The sequence below is a fragment of the Ranitomeya variabilis genome, chromosome 1 (assembly GCF_051348905.1).
Source record: "Ranitomeya variabilis isolate aRanVar5 chromosome 1, aRanVar5.hap1, whole genome shotgun sequence".
Lineage (NCBI taxonomy): Eukaryota > Metazoa > Chordata > Amphibia > Anura > Dendrobatidae > Ranitomeya > Ranitomeya variabilis.
This window is the reverse complement of record NC_135232.1, coordinates 314923097-314944731: the sequence shown is the minus strand read 5'-3', so window position 1 is coordinate 314944731 and position 21635 is coordinate 314923097. Positions and strand designations below refer to the sequence as shown.

The window sequence follows — 21635 nt, the reverse complement described above, 5'->3', positions numbered from 1 at the left end:
TTAAAGGCAATGTTAAATAATTGTTCAAAAATTTTGCACTTAGTAGAATACCCGGTTGGGTAAGAAAAGTTATTTATAGTAAGTTATTTAAAGTATTTAACCATGTTTGTAACGTTCAAGTGTCCTCACCTCCCATAAAGGGAAGCTCTGTTAAAAAGTTTACTTGTACTTGCATTTTCAAAATTGTATGTCTTTTTGCTGACATGTATTGTTGTTTTCTTCCCAGTCCAGGAGTACTGGATTTAACCGGGGGGAGTGCAGCGCCCCAGAGTCCTGGTTGCTGCAGTACTGAAGTTCTGCCGCTATGGGGAGCTATGGTACGTCTGATGGCACTGAAGGAGTTCTTCTGACCAGGTATCACAGTCACCAATACACTTCACAGTCTGGCCTCCAGGGGGAGCTAAGGGTTCTATGTATTAGGCCACTCCTCACAATCTGGTAAAACTGGGGGTTAGGCAGAAAGTTAGATCAGAAAGCTGGCTGGGTTGGAACCAGGCAACACCTTGTGGCAGAGAGTGTTGTAGGGGGAAGATTCAGAGGGGTCCCTGTCAGGGGTGGGATCCTGACAGAGGCCTAGCGAACAGAGAGAACGCTACGGGACCGCGCCTGCCCTAGATAGCGGCGGTGCCCTAAGAAAGGACAAGAAGCGAGGTTCATTGTGCTGAGTGAGAAACAAGATCAACGCAACAAGGAGAATACCAGTAGGAGTCGTGCTGTAAGACGAGGCAACATCCTATTGAGGCGCATAACCGGTGGCCGGAACGCCGAGGAAGTATAGAGCTCCAGGCCAAACTTCAAACCTATGGCAGGACAGTCAGTTATAGGCGGGCTGTCTCATCCAATTGACCCAGGAAGACACAAGGGGGGTAACAACAGGAGTGGGGCGACGCTAGAGTCCCGGAAGAGCTCCGAGCCTCCCCGTCAGACGGGTGCGTCCTACCATAAGATCTGGGGGACGTGGAAGAACATCAGAATCGAGTTGTGAGGGAACACGAGAAACAGACACAACAGTTGTGGGGACTATCCCGTAAGCACAGCAGGGGAGGACCACAACACACAAGTGTTAGAAGGTAGGCACAGATTTCCACCTGCAAAGGGAACTCTGGAGGTGCCATCGGACCGGCCGGACTTGCGCAGCTTTGTTAACCGTATTCCGGACTGAGGACCCTGAAGCCTTCAGTAAAGAGGTAAAGAGACTGCAACCTGGTGTCCTCGTTATTTACTGCGACCGGCACTTCACCGCACAATAACACCATCACCATACCTCCACCTTTTTATTGCGCGCCCCACAGCAGGGTCACGGACCGGGCCTAGCCACCGTGACAACCCCAGAGCAGAGACTCAGAGGCCCGGTACCGGGTACCCCTCGGCCCTGCGGCAGTGGGGGCGCTGCAAACTGTCTTGGCAATATTGATTGTAGTCATGCCTTGACCTAAATACTCCACAATTTGTTGCTTCTCAGCAGCCGACACATCCTTTTTCTTTCCCATTTTGGCAAAAAATGTAGGCTGCTTAATAATGTGGAACAGCCTTCTTAAGTAGTCTTGCCTTTATTTGGGCACACCTGCCAAACTAATTTGCACAGGTATCTGTAATTGCTTTCAGTGATATAAAGAGCCCTGACATACATCACCATCAATGAGTTTAAATGACAAACAAAAAAATTCTAACCTTATCACTCCTAAACTCTATGTGCATAATAATTTGGAACACAGTGTAGAGGATCTGTCAGCTCTCCTGTGTGGTGTAGTATATAGAGGATTTGTCCTGTGTGGTGTAGTATATAGAGGATCTGTCCTGTGTGGTGTAGTATATAGAGGATCTGTCAGCTCTCCTGTGTGGTGTAGTATATAGAAGATGTGTCCCGTGTGGTGTAGCACATAGAGGATGTGTCAGCTCTCCTGTGTGGTGTAGTACATAGAGGATCTGTCCCGTGTGGTGTAGTATATAGAGGATGTATCCTGTGTGGTGTAGTCAGGGCTGCCACTAGGAGTATTGGGGCCCCATAATGGCAAAATTTTCAGGGCCCCCTTGAGACTGCACCCAATTTTTTACCCAACTTCTACACTACACCAGATGAAGAAGAAAAGGTGACCTTGTTTCGCTCTGCACCAGTAAAAGGACCACCCCCCCACATTTAAAACAGTATCCTCTAAAAAATAAAATAAATACATCACTGCGGTAATAATATAGCTTAATAAGCCCCTATGGTAATAATATCCTCCATCCTGGCCCTGTGTATCTCATTCCTGGCTCCAGCCATATGTTCTCCCATCCTGCCCTCATGAGTATCCATTCTGCCCCATATGATCTCCCTATCCTACGCCATCTGTCTCCATCCTGCCCCATGGTCCTGCCCCATCTGTCCCATGATCTTGCCCCATCTGTCTCCATCATATCCACCCTGCCCCATGATCCTGCACCATGTGTCTCCATCCTGCACCATGATCCTGCCCCATCTGTCTCCATCCTGCCCCATGACCCTGCCCCATCGGTCTCCATCCAGCCCCTTAACTCTGCCTTATCTGTCTCCATCCTGCTCCATATTCCTGCCCCATCTGTCTCCATCCTGCCCCATATTCCTACCCCATTTGTCTCTGTCCTACCCCGTGTCTCCATCCTGCCCCGTGTCTCCATTCTGCCCCATGTCTCCATTCTATACCATGTGTTTACATCCTGCCCTATGTCTCCCATCCTGCCCTATCTCTATTCTGCTCAATGTCTCTATTCTGCCCAATGTCTCCATTCTGCCCCATATGTTTATAGCCTGCCCCTCATATCTCCCATCCTGCCCCCCCGTGTCTCCCATCCTGCCCCGTGTCTCCATTCTGCCCCTTGTCACCAGGGGTGAACCTAGCCTCTGTGCTGCCTGAGGCGAAGTGCAGAACAGCACCCCCCCATAGTAAATTTGTTTAAATCGGTAGGAATAAATCTGGTTCATACAGATTTATATCTATACTGTAAAAATGAGGACAATAGTGGACATTTTAATTTAGAGAAATAGAAAAAATGTCCAAACAGATCACGCCTCCTTCTCCCGAATCGCTTAGCCAATCACAAGCGACACACACGGGGCTGTCCAGAGCTAATAGCAGGGGCCTTCCTATTGGGTTGAGTACGGGATGTGAGAGTGGGAAGGGTAGCGAGCACAACCGACGCTCAAGAAAAATAAGGCTGAATGCCTGTATGTACCGAGGGGCAGCATTGGACATGGTGTGTAAGTTATGGGCAATCAGTCCTCCAGCAGAGATGTTTGTGAAAAGGACAATGCATCCTGCACCAGTGCGTACAAAGAGATCATGGGGCCCCAAACCACAAGCTCTTATTGCTCCCCCATCCCCCCCCCCCCAAAAAAAAAAGAATTTGTCTGGATCACATAGGTACATATCTCACAACTTTGCTGCCGTTACAAAGTTATTTTACTCCTATTGAAGCCCCCAGATTCCTCTTTCATTGCCCCATAAAGTATGATGCCAACAAAGGTGCCCCACAAACACTATGACCCACCACACTGATTCCTCCACACGCGCAGTATGATACTGTACCCCCTCAACTATCCCACCACAGTATGATCCCCAGCTGTGAGCCCCATACAGCCCTCCATAATGTATAAAGGAACTACATACAGTATAATGGCCCCCACTTCCTCATAGCCCTTCAAGTATTATCATTCCCCCCACAGAGCCCTCCAAATATTATAATTACTTCCATATAGTATAATTGGCTTCATATAGTCCTCCATATATTATAAAGCACCATCCATCATCTTCCATATAGTATAATGCCCCCATAGTCCTCCATATAGTATAATGCACCCCCCATATGCCTCCTTCTAGTATAATGTGTTATCATCCGGTGACCTTGGAGCCGCATGAGAGACTTTCTCAGGATCTCAGGAGTAGGTGGTACCTGTACTGACCGCAAACCCTACACTAACACCGCAACTAGAAGTAGCCGTGGGATGTATCTAACACGTCCTAGACACCTCGACACAGCCGGAGGACTAAATACCCCTATAGATGGAAATGGGAATTCTATCTTGCCTCAGAGCAGAACCCCAAAGGATAGGCAGCCCCCCACAAATATTGACTGTGAGTATAAGAGGAAAAACACACGCAGGCAGAAAAACAGGATTTAGCAAAAGAGGCACTTCTAGCTAAATAGAAAAGGATAGGACAGAATTCTAAGCGGTCAGTATTAAAATCCTAAAAATATCCACAGCAGATAATACAAATATTCTACATCTGACTAAAGACATAGAAAGTATATCTGCATCTCCTGAGAATCCAGCATGACTGAAAAATCCAAACAAAGTCTAAGCTGGACAAAAACACAATGAATTGCACTGAATTGCAAAGCACACTGCATGTGTGCACAGAGACAAAAAACCAGACACTTATCTTAGCTGAATTGGCAGCAGGGCATGAGGAGCCAGAGAGAGATGCAATCCCTCCAAGAACAATGGACAACTGGCAAGGACTCATGGATCCTGCACACCTAAATACCTAATAGAGCTGCAATCAGCAGAAACACCTGCCCTGGATTACAACCCCAAGACAACTGCACTACCACCAACAACCACCGGAGGGTGCCCAAGAGCAGAATTCACAACAATAATGCACCCCATAGTTATCAATATATTATAATGCATCCCCCCATAGTGCTCCATTTATTATATTGCCAGTGTGCGAGATTGTATCAAAGGCAAGGATACAACCTTTGACGTATATGAACATCAAAGGTGGTGAAGGGGTTAAATTACATTATATGCAGCACACATGTACTGGACAACACATGCTCATTACATACACATCATACAGTCACAGACACACACATCATACATGTCCTTAGTACCCACATGCTATATAACAGATGCACAGCAGGTACACATCATATACACAGAACATGCATGCAGGACAAGTGTATATACTGTACATACACACCTCAGTATTCACACAAGATATCTAAACACACAAACATACACAGCCCCCCCACACACACACAGAGATACAACACACACACACGCAGACACAACCCACAGTCAACACAGAGACACAATCCACACTGACACACAACACACCACATAGACAGACACAACCCACACACCACACAGAAAGACAGAGACACAACCCACACACAGACACGCAACCCAATCACAGACATACACACAAGCAGACACACACACAACCCACACAGACACACACAAGCAGACACACACAGACACGCAACCCACACACAAGCAGACACACAACCCACACACAGACACACAACCCACACAAACACGCAACCTGCAGACAGACCATACACAGACCCACACACAGACACTACTCACACACCACACAGAAAGACACAATGACAGAGAGACAACCCACACGCTACACAACCCCCCCCCACACACACACACACACACTCACACTCACACTCTTCTGTGCTAAGGGGTGGGGGCTGGTGTACATGTGTAGCTTTCCCTGCTCACAGCAGCTGAGCCCCACACCCACTCTCTCTGCCGGGATTGCCCAGCAGGGGATCTGTCACCTTGTGGATTGGAGCTGCTTCTCCTGTATCTTCCAGAACAGGTGGCTCCTCTCTGATCTTATTTCCTGGTTCTCAGTTCTTCTTCCCTCCAAAGACGTGCCATGCAGGAGGACAGGAGCACTGGCCAATCAGCTCTTCTGTCAGTGATGTGAGAGCTTTCATTGGCCAGTGTTCTTCTCCTGTAGGACACCTCCCCTCTCTGAGTTGCTGAACAGCGTAAAAGCCACCTCGCACGCACCAGTAATCAAAGTGCATATTCCCCCAGTATGAAGCGGGCAGCAGCACAGCAGGAGATAGCAGGATGTCAGGGAGACAAGAGCGGCCAAATGCAGGCACAAGCCAGCATCTGAAAGAACGCTCCCCGCAGATGCCGCCCCCCTTTTTATCAGCAGGTGGCGCCACCTGAAGCAACCAACTCAAGTGGCCTCATGATAGCGACGCCCCTGCTTGTCGCCACTCTGCCCCGGGCTTGCCGCTTTCAATTAAAAAAAACCAAAACACTTTCTAGTTAACTGGCTGCTTTCCTGCAGCGATGTTCCCTCCAGGCATTGCAAGCACGGACTTGCCAGCGAATGACAATGACATCATACGCCCGCTGATATCAGCTGCCAGCCTCCGATTAGCTGGCGGCTTTTAACTATTACCGTGCGGGCCCGCAAAGCAATAGAGTTTAACTAAACTTGCGTCTCGGATGCAAGTTCAGTTTCTGCACCGACAGAATCCTACCACTCGGGCCCGATGAGCAGAAGAGACAGGGCCCGATGCGGGCCCCCTCTGCTCATTGGGCCCCATACACCAGTCAGGGCAGCAATGCCCTGATGGCGGCCATGGATGTAGTATATAGAGGATGTGTCTTGTGTGGTACAGTATATAGAGGATCTGTCAGCTCTCCTGTGTGGTGTAGTATATACAGGATCTGTCAGCTCTCCAGTGTGGTGTAGTACAACCCCTGGCAAAAATTATGGCCTCACTGACATTGGAGGATGTTCATTCGGTTGTTTAATTTTGTAGAAAAAAGCAGATCACAGATATGGCACAAAACTAAAGTCATTTCAAATGGCAACTTTCTGGCTTTAAGAAACACTAAAAGAAATCAAGAACAAAAAATGTGGTAGTCAGTAATGGTTACTTTTGTTAACCCAGTATAGGGAAAAAGTTATAGAGTCACTCAATTCTGAGGAAAAAATTATGGAATCACCCTGTAAATTTTCGTACCCAAAAATAACACCTGCATCAAAATAGATCTGCTCCTTAGTCTGCATCTAAAAAGGAGTGATCACACCTTCGGGAGCTGTTGCACCAAGTGGACTGACATGAATCATGGCTCCAACATGAGAGATGTCAATTGAAACAAAGGAGAGGATTATCAAACTCCTTAAAATAGGGTTAATCATCACGCAATGTTGCAAAAGATGTTGGTTGTTCACAGTCAGCTGTGTCTAAAATCTGGACCAAATAGAAACAACATGGGAAGGTTGTTAAAGGCAAACATACTGGTAGACCAAGGAAGACCTCAAAGCGTCAAGACCGGAAAATTAAAGCAATATATTTCCCAAACAGGAAATGCACAACAAAACAAATGAGGAATGAATGAGAAATGGAAACTGAAGTCAGCGTCTGTAACTGTAAGAAACTGCCTAAAGGAAATGGGATTTACATACAGAAAAGTTAAACGAAAGCCATCATTAACACCTAAACAGAGGAAAGGAAAAGCAATCATGGACTGTGGATGACTGGATGAAAGTCATATTCAGTGATGAATCGCGAATCTGCATTGGGCAAGGTGATGATGCTGGAACTTTCGTATGGTGCCGTTCCAATGAGATTTATAAAGATGACTGCCTGAAGAGAACATGCAAATTTCCACAGTCATTGATGATATGGGGCTGCATGTCAGGTAAAGGCACTGGGGAGATGGCTGTCATTACATCTTCAATAAATGCACAAGTTTATGTTGACATTTTGGACACTTCTCTTATCCCATCAATTGAAAGGATGTTTGGGGACAATTAAATTATTTTTCAAGATGATAATGCATCCTGCCATACAGCAAAAACTGTGCAAACATTCCTTGAAAAAAGAGACATAAGGTCAATGTCATGGCCTGCAAATAGTCCAGATCTCAATCCAATTGAAAATCTTTGGTGGAAGTTGAAGAAAATGGTCCATGACAAGGCTCCAACCTGCAAAGCTGATCTGGCAACAGCAATCAGAGAAAGTTGGAGCTAGATTGATGAAGATTACTGTTTGACACTCATTAAGTCCATGCCTCAGAGACTGCAAGCTATTATGAAAGCCAGAGGTGGTGCAACAAAATACTAGTGATGTTTTGGAGTGTTTGTTTGTTTGTTTTTAATGATTCCATATTTTTTTCCTCAGAATTGAGTGATTCCATAATTTTTTCCCTTATGCTTGGTTAAAAAAAAGTAACCATTACTGACTACCACATTTTTTGTTCTTGATTTCTTTTAGTGTTTCTTTAAGCCAGAAAGTCGCCATTTGAAATGACTTTAGTTTTGTGCCTTGTCTGTGATCTGCTTATTTTCTACAAAATTAAACAACTGAATGAACATCCTCCAAGGCCGGTGATTCCATAATTTTTGCCAGGGTCTGTACAGTATAAAGGATCTGTCAGCTCTCCCATATAGTGTAGTATATAGAGAATCTGTCAGTTCTCCTGATTGGTGTAGTCAGTAGCGTAGCTACTGGGGGGGGGGCAGAGGGTGCGGTCGCCCAGGCCCGGTGCTCAGAGGGGGCCCACCCGGAGCTACGCTACCGTAACTGCACGTGTGCCGATACTGTTACCTTCTGTGGCTGAGCAGGGAGAATCGATCTCCCTGCTCTGCCGCCGGCTGCTATTGGGCCCCTGAGCAGGCAGGGATGCCCGGTGCCAGCAGTGGGCTCCCCCGCCTGTCATCGCAGCGTCAGCTGTACCGGCATTTAGCCGATACAGCTGACCGAAATGATGAGGGAAGGAGCTCTGCGCTCCTTCCCCCATCATCTCCCTGTCAGCGTTTGACATTGGCAACGCTGACAGAGGGCGCGATGAGTCACTGCCCAGCGGCCGCTGTCAGGAGACAAGCGGGAGCTCAAAGCAGTGCAGGAACCAGGAAGAAGAGAGGTGAGAATTAATTTTTTTAAGGGGTGCTGCCTTATTATACAGGATCTGCCTATGGGGGTGTTTGCCTAATGCTACAGGGTCTGCCTAGTTTTACAGGATCTGCCTATGGGGGGTCTGCCTAATACTGCAGGGTCTGCCTATGGGGGTCTGCCTAATGCTACAGGGTTTGCCTATGGGGGTCTGCCTAATACAACCTGGTCTGCCTATGGGGGGTCTGCCTAATACTACAGGGTCTGCCTGTGGGCGGGTCTGCCGTATACTACAGGGTCTGCCTATGGGGGGGTCTGCCTAATACTACAGGGTCTGCCTAATACTACAGGGTCTGCCTATGGGGGGGTCTGCCTAATACTACATGGTCTGCCTATGGGGGTCTGCCTTATATTACAGTGTCTGCCTATGGGAGGTCTGCCTTATACTACAGGGTCTGCCTATGGGGGTGCTGTCTTAAACTACAGGATCTGCCTATGGGGGTACTGTCTTATACTACAGGGTCTGCCTATAGGGGTGCTGCGTTATAGTACTGGGTCTGCCTATGGGGGTGCTGCCTTATAGTACAGGGTCTGCCTATGGGGGGTGCTGCCTTATATTACCAGGTCTGCCTATGGGGGTGCTGCCTTATAGTACAGGGTCTGCCTGTGGGGGTGCTGCCTTATAGTACAGGGTCTGCCTATAGGGGTGTTGTCTTATACTTCAGGGTTTACATATAGGGGTGCTGCTTTATACTACAGGGTCTGCCTATGGGGTGCTGCCTTATACTACAGAGTCTGCCTATGGGGTGTGCATTATACTATATTGAGGACTAACTGGTACATTATACTATATTGAGGACTATTTGGTACATTATACTATAAAGAGGCTATCTAGAGGGGCATCAAACAGTGTGGGGATTACAGTGTTGGAGCCATCAAACAGTTTGGAGGCTACTAAGGGGTCAGTATACTGTGTATAAGAGAGTATCATACTGTGTATAGGGGAGCTGTACTGGGGGCAGACTCGGGACATTATTAAATGTAAAGTGGGCACTTATTGTTATAGGGGAACTCAGGTTACTGTGACTGTCAAAGGAGCACACATGGCAATATTACTTTCTAGGGGACAAAATATGGGCACTGTTTTCTAGGACACTTGTGCCCAGCATTACTATATTATAGAGGGGAGCTTTAGAATTTAGAGGGCACACAGAATCACACAGCAGGTGCTGTAATTGGGACAAATACGGCAGCAGCAGCTCAGTATTGGGGTATCAGGGGCAGTAATAGGGACACATACGGCAGCAGTGGCTCAGTATAGGGGTATCAGCAGGATGAGGAATTTATGTAGGTTGGGAATAGATGTGATGGGGCTGGAATATGAGAAGTGAAATGTGTCTTTGTTGTTTTCTCTGCAGACGAGTCCTGGCTGGAGAAGTTGTCATGTCGTTCTGGGCCAGATGGGAAAAGTGGAAAAGTGAACGATTCCATCAAAAAGAACGTCAGCGGTAAGTCATTATCTGTACCTGTGCTGTGATCTGTTATATGTTCTGTAGGACTGGTATCTACCACTGACCATATGGCAGTAATATCCATGTTGGTCTTTGTATAGAGATTATCTTCAGTAACAGCGCGGTCATCTGCTGAGGTTCTCCTCCACTATTAGGGCGCATCACCCAGCTGTAATCAAGGTTACCTGGCTAGGGGCCCACTCAGAAGCTTTTTCCCCCCTGAACCAAAACTCTAGCTACGCCACTGGGTATAGTATATAAAGGATGTGTCAGCTCTCCTGCGTGATGTAGTGTGTGGAGGATCTGTCCTGTGTGATATTTTTACATAACTTCATGGTGGGCCCCAAGAGTGATTTTTCTCTCAAGGGCCCAAGTTCATCCAGTCCGATGCTGCTGGAACTATAGGGGTTTCCTATGTTATTGGTAGGACAAAGACTCTGGAAATGCGGATGCGGCTCCTGCCCCCTCAAATAAAATTCAGTGAATTCTGCTCTCCCACATCCAAATGACCCCCTCCTTCTGAGCCCCACTGTACATAAACCACAGTAAGCGGCCACATGTTTGGCATTATTGTAATGGAGAGAAGGCACTCAATAGTTTATGGGTGCATATCGCCAGAAGCACAAGCTGGACACTATATATGGGGGTCTAAGCTTTATGAGGACATGATGTATGGGTACTAGACTGGTAGATTTGCAACTCTCCAGAAAAAAAGCCTGGCTTGGATGTCATAAAATAGTCACTGCAGCCATAGATGAATTCATTGAGAGGTGAAATTTCTACAATGGGGTCACTTTTGGAATTTTTCTGCTGTTCTGGCACCTTAGGGGCTCTGCAAATATCTCCCGTAAACTGTTCTACCAAAATCTGCGCTCCAAAAGCCAAATAGGGCTCCTGTCTTCTCAGCCCTGACATGTGGCCAAACAGTAATTTCTGACCACATATGGGGCAGCACCACGTTCGGGAGAAATTGCGCAATAAATTGTGTGGTCTAGTTTCACCTATTAACCCTTGTCTACCTGACAAATTTGTAGCAAATACAAAAATTAAGTTTTTACCACTAAAATGTCATACTTTCAACATCTCAATGTCATAAAATTCTGTGAGCCACCTATGGGTTCAAAATACTCACTACACCCCTAGATTAATTCCTTGATGGGTGTAGTTTCCAAAACATAGTAACTTGTGGGGTTTTTTCATTGTTTAAGCACATCAGGGACTCTCCAAAGTGACATGATGCTCGCAGACCATTCCATCAAAGTCTGTGTTCCAAAACGGCACTCCTTCCTTTCCGAGCCCTGCTGTGCGCCCAAACAGTAGTTTCCCTTCACATATGGGGTATCAGTGTGCTCAGGAGAAATTTCACAACACATTTTTGAGTCCATCAAATTTTTGAGTCCTGTTACTGTGAAAATAAAAAACTGAGGCCAAAAGTACATTTTTGTGGGTAAAATGTGATTTTGTTTTTAATTTTCACAGCTCTACGTTATAAACTTCTGTGAAGCACCTGGGGGTTCAAGTTGCTTAACACCGCTACATCTAGATACATTTCTATACAGGTCTAGTTTCCATAATAGGCCACTTGTGGGGGGTTTCCACTGTTTAGGCACATCAGGGACATAGTGTCTGCTCTAGATTCCAGCCATTTTTGTGTTCAAAAAGTCAAAAGGTGTTCCATCCCTTCCAAGCCCTTCCGTGCACCTAAACAGTGGATTTCACCAACATATAGGGTATTGGCATACTCAGGAGAAATTGCACAACAATATTTTGTGTCCATTCATCCTGCTAACTTTTTAAAAATAACTAATTTGGAACTAAAGTAACATTTTTGTGAAAAAAAGTGAAATGTTCATTTTTTTTGCTTGCAGATTGCTTTAGCTCCTGTGAAGCACCTGAAGGGTTGATAAACTTCTTGAATGTGGTTTTGAGTACTTTGAGGGGTGCAGTTTTTAGAATGGTGTCACTTTTGGATATTTTCTGTCATTTAGGCCCCTCAAAGTCACTTCAAATGTGATCTGGTCCCTAAAAAAATGGTTTTGTAAATTTTGTTGGAGAACTGGGAAATTGCTGATCAACTTTTAATCCTTCTAACTTTATAACAAAAAAAAAAATGTTTAAAAAATGATGCAGATGTAAAGTAGACATGTGGGAAATGTTATTTATTAACTATATTGTGTAACATACCTTTCTGATTTAACGGCATAAGAATTAAAAGTTTGAAAATTGTGAAATTTTTGAAATTTTTGCCAAATTTCCAATATTTTCACAAATAAATGCAAATCATATGGAACAAATTTTACCACCATTATGGAGTACAATATGTCATGAAAAAAAATATATTTAAGAATCCATGGGCTCTGTTGAAGCATTCCAGAGTTATAACATCATAAAGTTACACTAGTCAGATTTAAAAAATATGGCCTGGTCACTAAAAAATTGGCTCGGTCACTAAGGGGTTAACATAATCTGTCAAGCACAACATATATGAACAAACAAGTTCTAAAATGAATCCACAAAATTAGAAGTTAGTCGATTTTTATGCCATGCAAACAGCTTATGTGTGACACCTTTTTAATGCTTTTGGACTTTTCCTTTTTTTTAAATGAAAAATTAAGGAGAATAATTGTTTCTCTACACAGGCTGGAAAGTTTAGCCTTATCCCGACCATCATTAACTTGGCCACAGCCTTGACTTCAATTGGTGTAGTAAGTAAACATTTTTTTTCAGAGATATGCACAAACTAAACGTATGGATCTCAAGTACAAAAACATAGCGTCTGCTGAACCTTCTGTGTACCTGAGGCCCTGGTGCACATAAATGCCTTTGTCTCTATCAGATCCCAGTAGAAACAACTGACATTAAAGGATGGGCTACATGGGAGACGGTCTCTTTTCTCCATCTTAATCTCCTCGCCATATACAGAGTGTGAGCATGACTATTAGGCCGGAGACACACTGGTGCGAGATACGGCCGAGTCTCGCTGGTTAAAAGCAAGCTGTGGCACCTGCACTCCGGAGCGGAGCGTGCGGCTCCATGTATTGCTATGCAGCTGCACGCTCCGCTCCGGAGTGCCGGCGCCACAGCTTGCTTTTAACCAGCGAGACTCGGCCGTATCTCGCACCAGTGTGTCTCCGGCCTTAGGAGCTTATTCTATGCATTTTTGCCTGATTAACCTATTTTGCTCAACAATGTTGATTCTTTACTGAGATGCTTATATGGGTGTGGTACTAAACTGTCATCTGTGCTTTTAGGTTAGGTATATTTATTGTTATTTTTCCTGGTTATCAGGTTATAATTGATATTGCACTGAGCACCTTTTTGAATATATTGGGTACCAATCCATAAAAATAGGGTTGTTTATGGTCTAAATAAGAAACAACCAAGGTTTATGTTTTGTGAGGAGATTTGATAAGGGACTGTTCCTCCATGTATATCGTTTTTGTCTTCCCTTATTGTCTTCTTGGGTATATTTTCCTGTACTGTTTGCGGTTTTAAATGTTTTTAAATTCAAGTTGTGTGGTCCAAAGACTTTGAATAAAATTTGTTATATTTTTTCTGTTGATCCCTGCGCTTGTGCATGTTTCTTTTTTCTCCTTTCTATGGTTTATATTAGACATGCTGCGGGTTGAGCACATAGAATATTATTGCTGATGGTGCCCTCTATCTTTTAGCGGTCAGCTGTCACAATGTGACATGACCCAACGAGGGTTCGGTCAGCGGACAGTGCAACACACTCACAAGGGGATGGAAATGGGGAGAGGAAGGCCCTACTGATAGGGAAATGGGGGATGGTCACCACCTGAGCTCAAACCTGAGCCTGACTCTGCACTCCCCTAACGCCCTAAGTGGATCCTTCCCCCCACCACTGTCAGGAACCTTGTCCCTCGCTGTCACCTAATACTGCCCTGGCTAGTGCACTGGCCAGCAAGGAATGCTAGTCTCACCACTGCAGATAATACGACATAGGGGGAAGTGACAAACACAAAAGGGATGGGGTAAAAACACAACTTAGCTGCAACTTCCTTTGCTGCAAAGCACCACATAGCAGAATAAAGGCACCAGGATCACAAGCTCACGAAATCAGCTGATACACCACAGCAGCCAGCGAGCTCCTTCCTCCTGGCTTGGTCACTGTAGATTACTCTATCGCCGACAGTCAGCTGATGCATCAGGTGACCATTTTAATGATAGTGGAAGTGGTCACCACCCACATCAGCTGACCTAGCCACACTGCAGTTACAGCTCATTGCCAGCTGGGGGAAAAACTGATATTAACCCCTGCTGGTCCTGAAAGGTAAAAGTTATATATAAAACAGAGTGAAACCAGAGCTGCCACGAATCCAAACATGGATCGTGACAGCAGCATGGTAATAGAGAAAAAGAATCAGAACAGAATGATATATAGGTTAGATGGAAAAGATTCAGTATAACTTGTATCTTATTAATTGAAATCCCTGCTGTTTGTATAAGTAGGAGTCCAGTGGCTGGTCCTACTAAGTGATTTACAGCCATCGCTGCATGCACAGTCATATAAGAAAAACTGTCAATCAATGAGTACGACCGACCACTGGACTCATATACATACAAACACTAGGGATTTGAATGAAGAAGAAGAAAATACAAGTTTTACTGAAATGTTTTCCATAAAAGTATATATCAATCTGATCAGCTCCTCCTGCTCTTTAACATCCTGTCTGCAGATCAGATACTCTAACCATTAAAGGAAACCTGTCATAGTTTAAATGGTAAAGAGAACCTGCCATCAGGACTTTACTAAGTAAAATAAAGACTTGGCCATGTCGACACTGTGATTCTGATTAAAATAATACATGTGGTGAAGAAATCCGTTTTGTGGTTCTTGTTCAATCTGCGTTTGAAGTTTTTTTAGTAATGATATTTTCGTGAATCAGGGCGGGACTAGGGATAGGGTCTTTGCTTCTTGCCCCGCCATCTGCCTTCCACCAAGGACAACTTCTGCAAGGAGTTTGTATGCTCTCCCCGTGTTTGCATGGGTTTCCTTTGAGTACTCAAGTTTCTACCTATTCCAAGGACATATGGTACTGATAGGGAATTTGATTTGTGGGACCAATGATAATGTACAATATGATACCGCAATATAAATACTAATAAAAAAAATAAATAACTACTCTTGGCTATTTCCAGCAGTATCAGAGAAAATGAATGGAGGGGCTGAGCATACTCCTCTTCACCATTAAAGTCAGAGCTCTGCAGAACCTGGTTTCTGGGTTCCAGACCCTCATTCTCAGGATCGCTGGTGGATCTGGTGGTTTGATCTGCAGCGATCAGTCAGTTCCCCATCTAGGAGTTAACTTACTATTTTGGGATAAACCCTTTCATAAATCATAAATGGATAAGTATAACAATGGAATTCAGATCACAATTTAGAAGTACTTAGGGAGGGGAAATGTTTTAGCTGTTTGCTATTATATTCTTTTCAGATTTTCAATTCAATAATCAAGTATTGCTTCCAGGGATTGATCCCTTCATACACTCCGTATCTCATAAATCTTTTATAAGGCCTTGTGTGTGTTTTTTGTGTTCTCTCTTTAGGGTTCTGTCTTCTGTGACTGGATACTGCTGACCTTCATGAACAAAGATCACATGTACAGTATCAGAAAATACGACAAGGTAAAGATTTAATTTATCAAACCTTACAGCTTTATAAAATCTAACATATCCTAGGAAGTATAGACATGTCAGGACATTTCCATTAGTCAATTTGCAGCTAAGGAGTTATGTCAAGTTCAGTATTCTTTTTGATAATCAGATTAGGCAGCTATTAAAGGGTTCTTCCCATGAACAAAGTACATTTTAATCAATAGATCTTGGAATAAAAATACAGTTGTGCTCAAAAGTTTACATACCCCGGCAGAATTTTTCCTTTTTTGGCCTTTTTACAGAGAATATGAATGATAACACCAAAACGTTTTCTCCACTCATGGTTAGTGGTTGGATGAAGCCATCTATTGTCAAACTACTGTGTTTTCTCTTTTTAAATCATGACAACCCAAAACATCCAAATGACCCTGATCAAAAGTTCACATACGCTGGTGATTTTGGCCTGATAACATGCACAGAAGTTGACACAAATGGGTTTGAATAGATACTAAAGGTAACATCCTCACCTGTGACCTGTTTGCTTGTAATCAGTGTGTGCATAAAAGCTGAGTGAGTTTCTGGGATCCAGACAGACTCTTGCATTTTTCATCCAGTCACTGACGTTTCTGAATTGTGAGTCATGGGGAAAGCAAAAGAATGGTCAACGGATCTACTGTGAAAGTATTTGAACTGTATAAAACAGGAAAGGGATAAAAAAAAGTTATCCAAGGAATTGATAATGCCAGTCAGCAGCGTTCAAACTGTGATTAACCATGGGAAAATCAGGGGCTCTGTAAAAACAAAACCATGGTCAGGTAGACCAACAAAAATTTTGTCCACAACTGCCAGGAAAATTGTTTGGGATGCAAAGAAAAACCCACAAATAACATCAGTTGAAATACTGGACTCTCTGAAAACTAGCGGTGTGGCTGTTTCAAGATGCAGAATGAGGAGGCACTTGAAGAAAAATGGGCTGCATGGTCGAGTTGGCAGAAGAAAGCCATTACTGTGCAAATGCCACAAAGTATCTCACCTACAATACGCAAAACAGCACAGAGACAAGCCTGAAAACTTCTGGAACAAGTTAATTTGGAGTGATGAGACCAAAATTGAACTTTTTGGCTACAACCATAAACATTACATGTGGCGAGAGGTCAACAAAGCCTATGATGAAAGGAACACCATTCCTACTGTTAAGCACGGAGGAGGATCGCTGATGTTTTGGGGATTTGTGAGCTACAATGGCCCAGGAAACATGGTTAAAGTTGAAGGACAGATGAATGCAGAACGTTATCAGCAAATACTGAAGGCAAATTTGCAATCATCAGCCTGGAAACTAAGCATGGGATGTACTTGGACGTTCCAACATGACAGGAAAATCCCAAAACAGGCAAAGATGCTTACCTGTCTAACTAGACCTCAATACAAATGCACCAACAGGGTGCAGCAGACCCAAGTAAAATGGCAACTGCACGGGTACAATAATACCAAATGAAAAGGCCAGCCTTCAATCAGCCTTCATAGGGCGCCATTAATAGGCTGAGAACCAGATGCTCTGCATTCCTTATGGGAACATTGCCACATACAGATCATATTTTTTTGCACTGGTGTGCCACACGGCCAATCCCTGATTGAAGACTGGCTGTCTCATTTGGTATTATTGCACCTGTGTAGTTGCCATTTTACTTGGGTCCACTGCACCCTGTTAGTGCATTTGTATTGAGGCCTAGTTAGACAGGTAGGCATCTCTGCCTGTTTTTGTTTTTTCTTGAATATTGGAGGATTTTCTCCTCTTTTTGTGGTTTGATGTTCCAACATGACAAGGATCCAAAATACAAGGCCAAGTCGACCTTTCATTGGCTACAGCAGAACAAAGTGAAGGTTCTGGAGTGGTCATCTCAGTCTCCTGACCTCAATATCATTGAGACACTCTGGGGAGATCTCAAGAGCGCAGTTCATGCTAGACAGCCTAGGAATTTACATGAACTGGAGGTTTTTTGCCAAGAAGAGTGGGCAGCTTTACCATCTGAGAAAATAAAGAACCTCATCCACAACTACCACAAATATTTCAAGCTGTCATTGATGTTAGAGGGGGCAATACATGGTTTAAGAAATGGGGTATGTGAATTTTTTATCAGGTTCATTTGGATGTATTGGGTTGTCATTATGATTTAAAAAGAGAAAAAACAGTAGTTTGACAACAAATGGCTTCACCCAACCACTAACCATGAGTGGAGAAAACATTTTGATGTTATCATTCATATTCTCTGAAAAAAGGTTAAAGAAAGCCAAAATTCTGCCGGGGTATGTAAACTTTTAAGCACAACTGTAAGTTCAACAGCTGGATGTGTTTTAAAAAGGAGATATAATATGCCCAGAAGATGTGGTATGTAGAGACCATGCTTCTGCACGGTCAGACACAGCCATTACACATTACACAGTACACAGCAGCGGGGAACAGTTATAAGATTATCTCAGCACATGAACATTTTTTAACAAATCCAAATTTAGAACTTATTTTGAATCCAAGATCAAGTGATTAAAATGTACTTTGTTTGTGGGACAACACCTTTACGATCCTCAGCTTAGTTATTCAATTTCATTGTAGGGTCAGAAATACGACATTAACAGAAATGTCAGGCACCTTTAATGTCAAACATCAATGGCAGCACATGAACTCTATGTTTTGTGGACTCTGCCATGGTGTCCAGCATTTTATCAGACAAATTTTTGCAATAAATGCAGATGTGAACAAAGTCTGAGAAGATACCAATATTGGCAACTCTAAAAGTCTGGTATTCCAGCATTTCATTTGCTCTATATATACTTACCATATATACTCAAGTATAAGCCGACCTGAGTATAAGCCGACCCCCCTAATTTTGCCACAAAAAAATGGGAAAACTTAATGACTCGAGTATAAGCCTACGGTGGAAAATGCAGCAGCTACCGGTAAATTTCAAAAATAAAAATAGATACCAATAAAAGTAAAATGAATTGAGATATCAGTAGGTTAAGTGTTTTTGAATATCCATATTGAATCAGGTGCCCCATATAGTGCTCCATACAGTTCATGATGGGCCCCACAAGATGCTCCATATTAAAATATGCCCCATATAATGCTGCACAAAGGTTAATAATGGCCCCATAAGATGCTCCATAGACACATTTGCCCCATACAGTACTGCATAAAGGTTAATAAGGGCCCCATAAGATGCTCCATAGAGACATTTGCCCCATATAATGCTGCACAAATGTTGATTATGGCCCCATAAGATGCTCCATAGAGATATTTGCCCCTTATAGTGCTGCACAAACGTTGATTATGGCCCCATAAGATGCTCCATAAAGATATTTGCCCCATATAATGCTGCACAAACGTTGATTATGGCCCCATAAGATGCTCCATATAGATATTTGCCCCATATAATGCTGCACAAACGTTGATTATGGCCCCATAAGATGCTCCATAGAGATATTTGCTCCATATAGTGCTGCAAAAACGTTGAATATGGCCCCATAAGATTATCTATAGAGATATTTGCCCCATATGCTGTTGCTGCGATTAAAAAAAAAATGACATACTCACGGCTCGTCGCTCAGGCCCCCAGCACTTGCAATACTCACCGGTCCTCGTTCCTGCGCCGCTGTGTCTTCCGCGTCCTCTGCACTAACGTTCAGGCAGAGTGCACGGACTAACCATGTCATCGCGCCCTCTGACCTGAGCGTCACTGCAGAGGATGCGGAAGACACAGCGACTCCGGAACGAGGAGAGGTTAATATCGTGCAGTGCTCCCCCTCCCCATTATACTCAACTGCTCCTGGCGAGGTCCCTGCATCTCTGGTCTCCGGGCGCTGACAGCTTCTTCCAGCATTGAGCGGTCACCGTTACTGCTCATTACAGTAATGAATATGCGGCTCCACCCCTATGGGAGTGGAGTCGGGTCCATATTCATTACTGTAATGAGCGGTACCATGTGACCGCTCAATGCTGGAAGAAGCTGTCAGCACCCGGAGACCGGAGATGCAGGGAGCTCACCAGGAGCAGGTGAGTATGTCACAGCCGCCACTCCCCCGCCGACCCCCCTGGGACAATGACTCGAGTATAAGCAGAGAGGGGCACTTTCAGCCTAAAAAAATGGGCTGAAAATCTCGGCTTATACTCGAGTATATACGGTAAGTAGAATTTTGCTGTTTTGCTGTTTTTTGTTGCTTTTATCTATATGTTTTCTCACAGTAGTAACTTTGGTTTACTTTTTAAAGGTTTGGAAATTGGAGGAGACAAATACGGCAACAATGACTACACTTAGCTCTCCTCAGGACTCGCCCGCTATCTCTGAATCTCTCTGCACCAATCATGATCCTCCATACAAAGACAGTAGCCTGTCATCTAAAGACATCACACAACAGGAGAAGCAAGACCAATCATGGAGTGATGGGACAAGCCCCCCACCAGGAAGCTGACATTTCATAGAGGAGCCAAACTCTCTGTAAAGGTCTAGTAGTCGAAAAAAAAAAATCACTGGCACCGTCCATTGGATGGGAACCTAAGCGTTTCAGCTGGATAGCTTTAACAGAGTTTTGACTTCAGAAAAACTGGACAGAAGTCATAGGAATCAAGGAACAGACACTCAACTTTGGTCCACCAGCACTAACCAATGCCACACTCTTTTAGACAATGAACAGCCTATGTTCTTAACCCTTAGTCATACTTACTGTACCTTAACACCCCGTGATTTTTGTATACATGTAAAACAGAATGTATTTCCATTTGTTCATCCTTACAGCTTTTATTTCTTTTAGCATCTCCTTCATCCCTATACTAATGTGGGTGACACTCGCGATTAGCATTGTTACATGACCCATGATCCTATTATCCATCTATTCATCACTTATTATTACTTCTGGGTTTAGTTCTTCCCATCTATGTATTTTTTCATCTCCATTCTACAATATTCTTTCTTTTGGACCTCCCTCTCTTATTTTCTTTCGGTTTGAGAGCCCTGGACTCCCATTCTCTGGGGATTCATGAGCAGGGAAGTAATAAGTAATGATTTTTCTCAGTAGATAACAAGATTTAACTGTAATTATAAAGATTGGGACCTGTGGTCTCAAATTTACCTCCATTACTTTATAATCTACTTACTGCTCAACCCATCATTCCATCTCATCTTACATGAGATGTGAAAGCCTTGTATATTAGGGTGCCTCGGAGGGATATTATCAGGAGATGTAGTTAGTGCCGAGAACTTTCCATAAATCAATTATCCAGTTGCTTGTGGTATTAAAGTGCCCATAATGAACTTCTAAGCACAAGTATTAACTAAAGACACCAAATGATTACAGAGATTGCACAAACTTGCCTCAACAATTCATAGAGCCATGAAGTGGTAACTTATAGGATAGATGTATTGAATCACTGTTTTATGTAAGTGTGCCATAGATTTAATAAAAAATAGCATAATATTATAATGATATCCCTCACTACATATAATACTAATAAAATGCTAATTAAGATGTAAAGATATATAAATACCATTTTTTTATTATCTAAGTTATGGTATGTTATACACAGGGACATACATAGAAATCCTGGAGCCCAATAGCAGAAGTTTTATTTGCCCCCCACCCAAAAAAAATTCCTTAAGATTAGGCGGAGTCACAGAAGAGCATATCTGACAACTTTGTAGCCCTTACAAAGTCATTTTTCTCCTATATAGTCCTCCATACAGTATTATGGGCACCACACAGTTCTCCATGCAGTATAATGGGCACCACACAGTCCTCCATGCAGTATTATGGGCATCACAAAGTCCTCTATACAGTATTATAGGCATCACATAGTCCTCCGTGCAGTATTATGGGCACCACATAGTACTC

At 43.7% G+C, this 21635-nt stretch overlaps 1 protein-coding gene across 1 annotated transcript in view; it reads left to right on the top strand.

Moving 5' to 3' along the window:
* Positions 1 to 21208, top strand: part of P2RX2 (purinergic receptor P2X 2) — a 115261-nt gene extending 94053 nt beyond the window's left edge. Inside the window, exons 8-10 of the mRNA XM_077297327.1 lie at positions 12776 to 12841; positions 15708 to 15785; positions 20019 to 21208. Of these exons, the coding sequence (XP_077153442.1) occupies positions 12776 to 12841; positions 15708 to 15785; positions 20019 to 20219 (345 nt within the window). The 3' untranslated portion in view covers positions 20220 to 21208. The remainder of the gene's footprint in view (positions 1 to 12775; positions 12842 to 15707; positions 15786 to 20018) is intronic.
* The last annotated feature ends 427 nt before the right edge of the window (positions 21209 to 21635 follow it).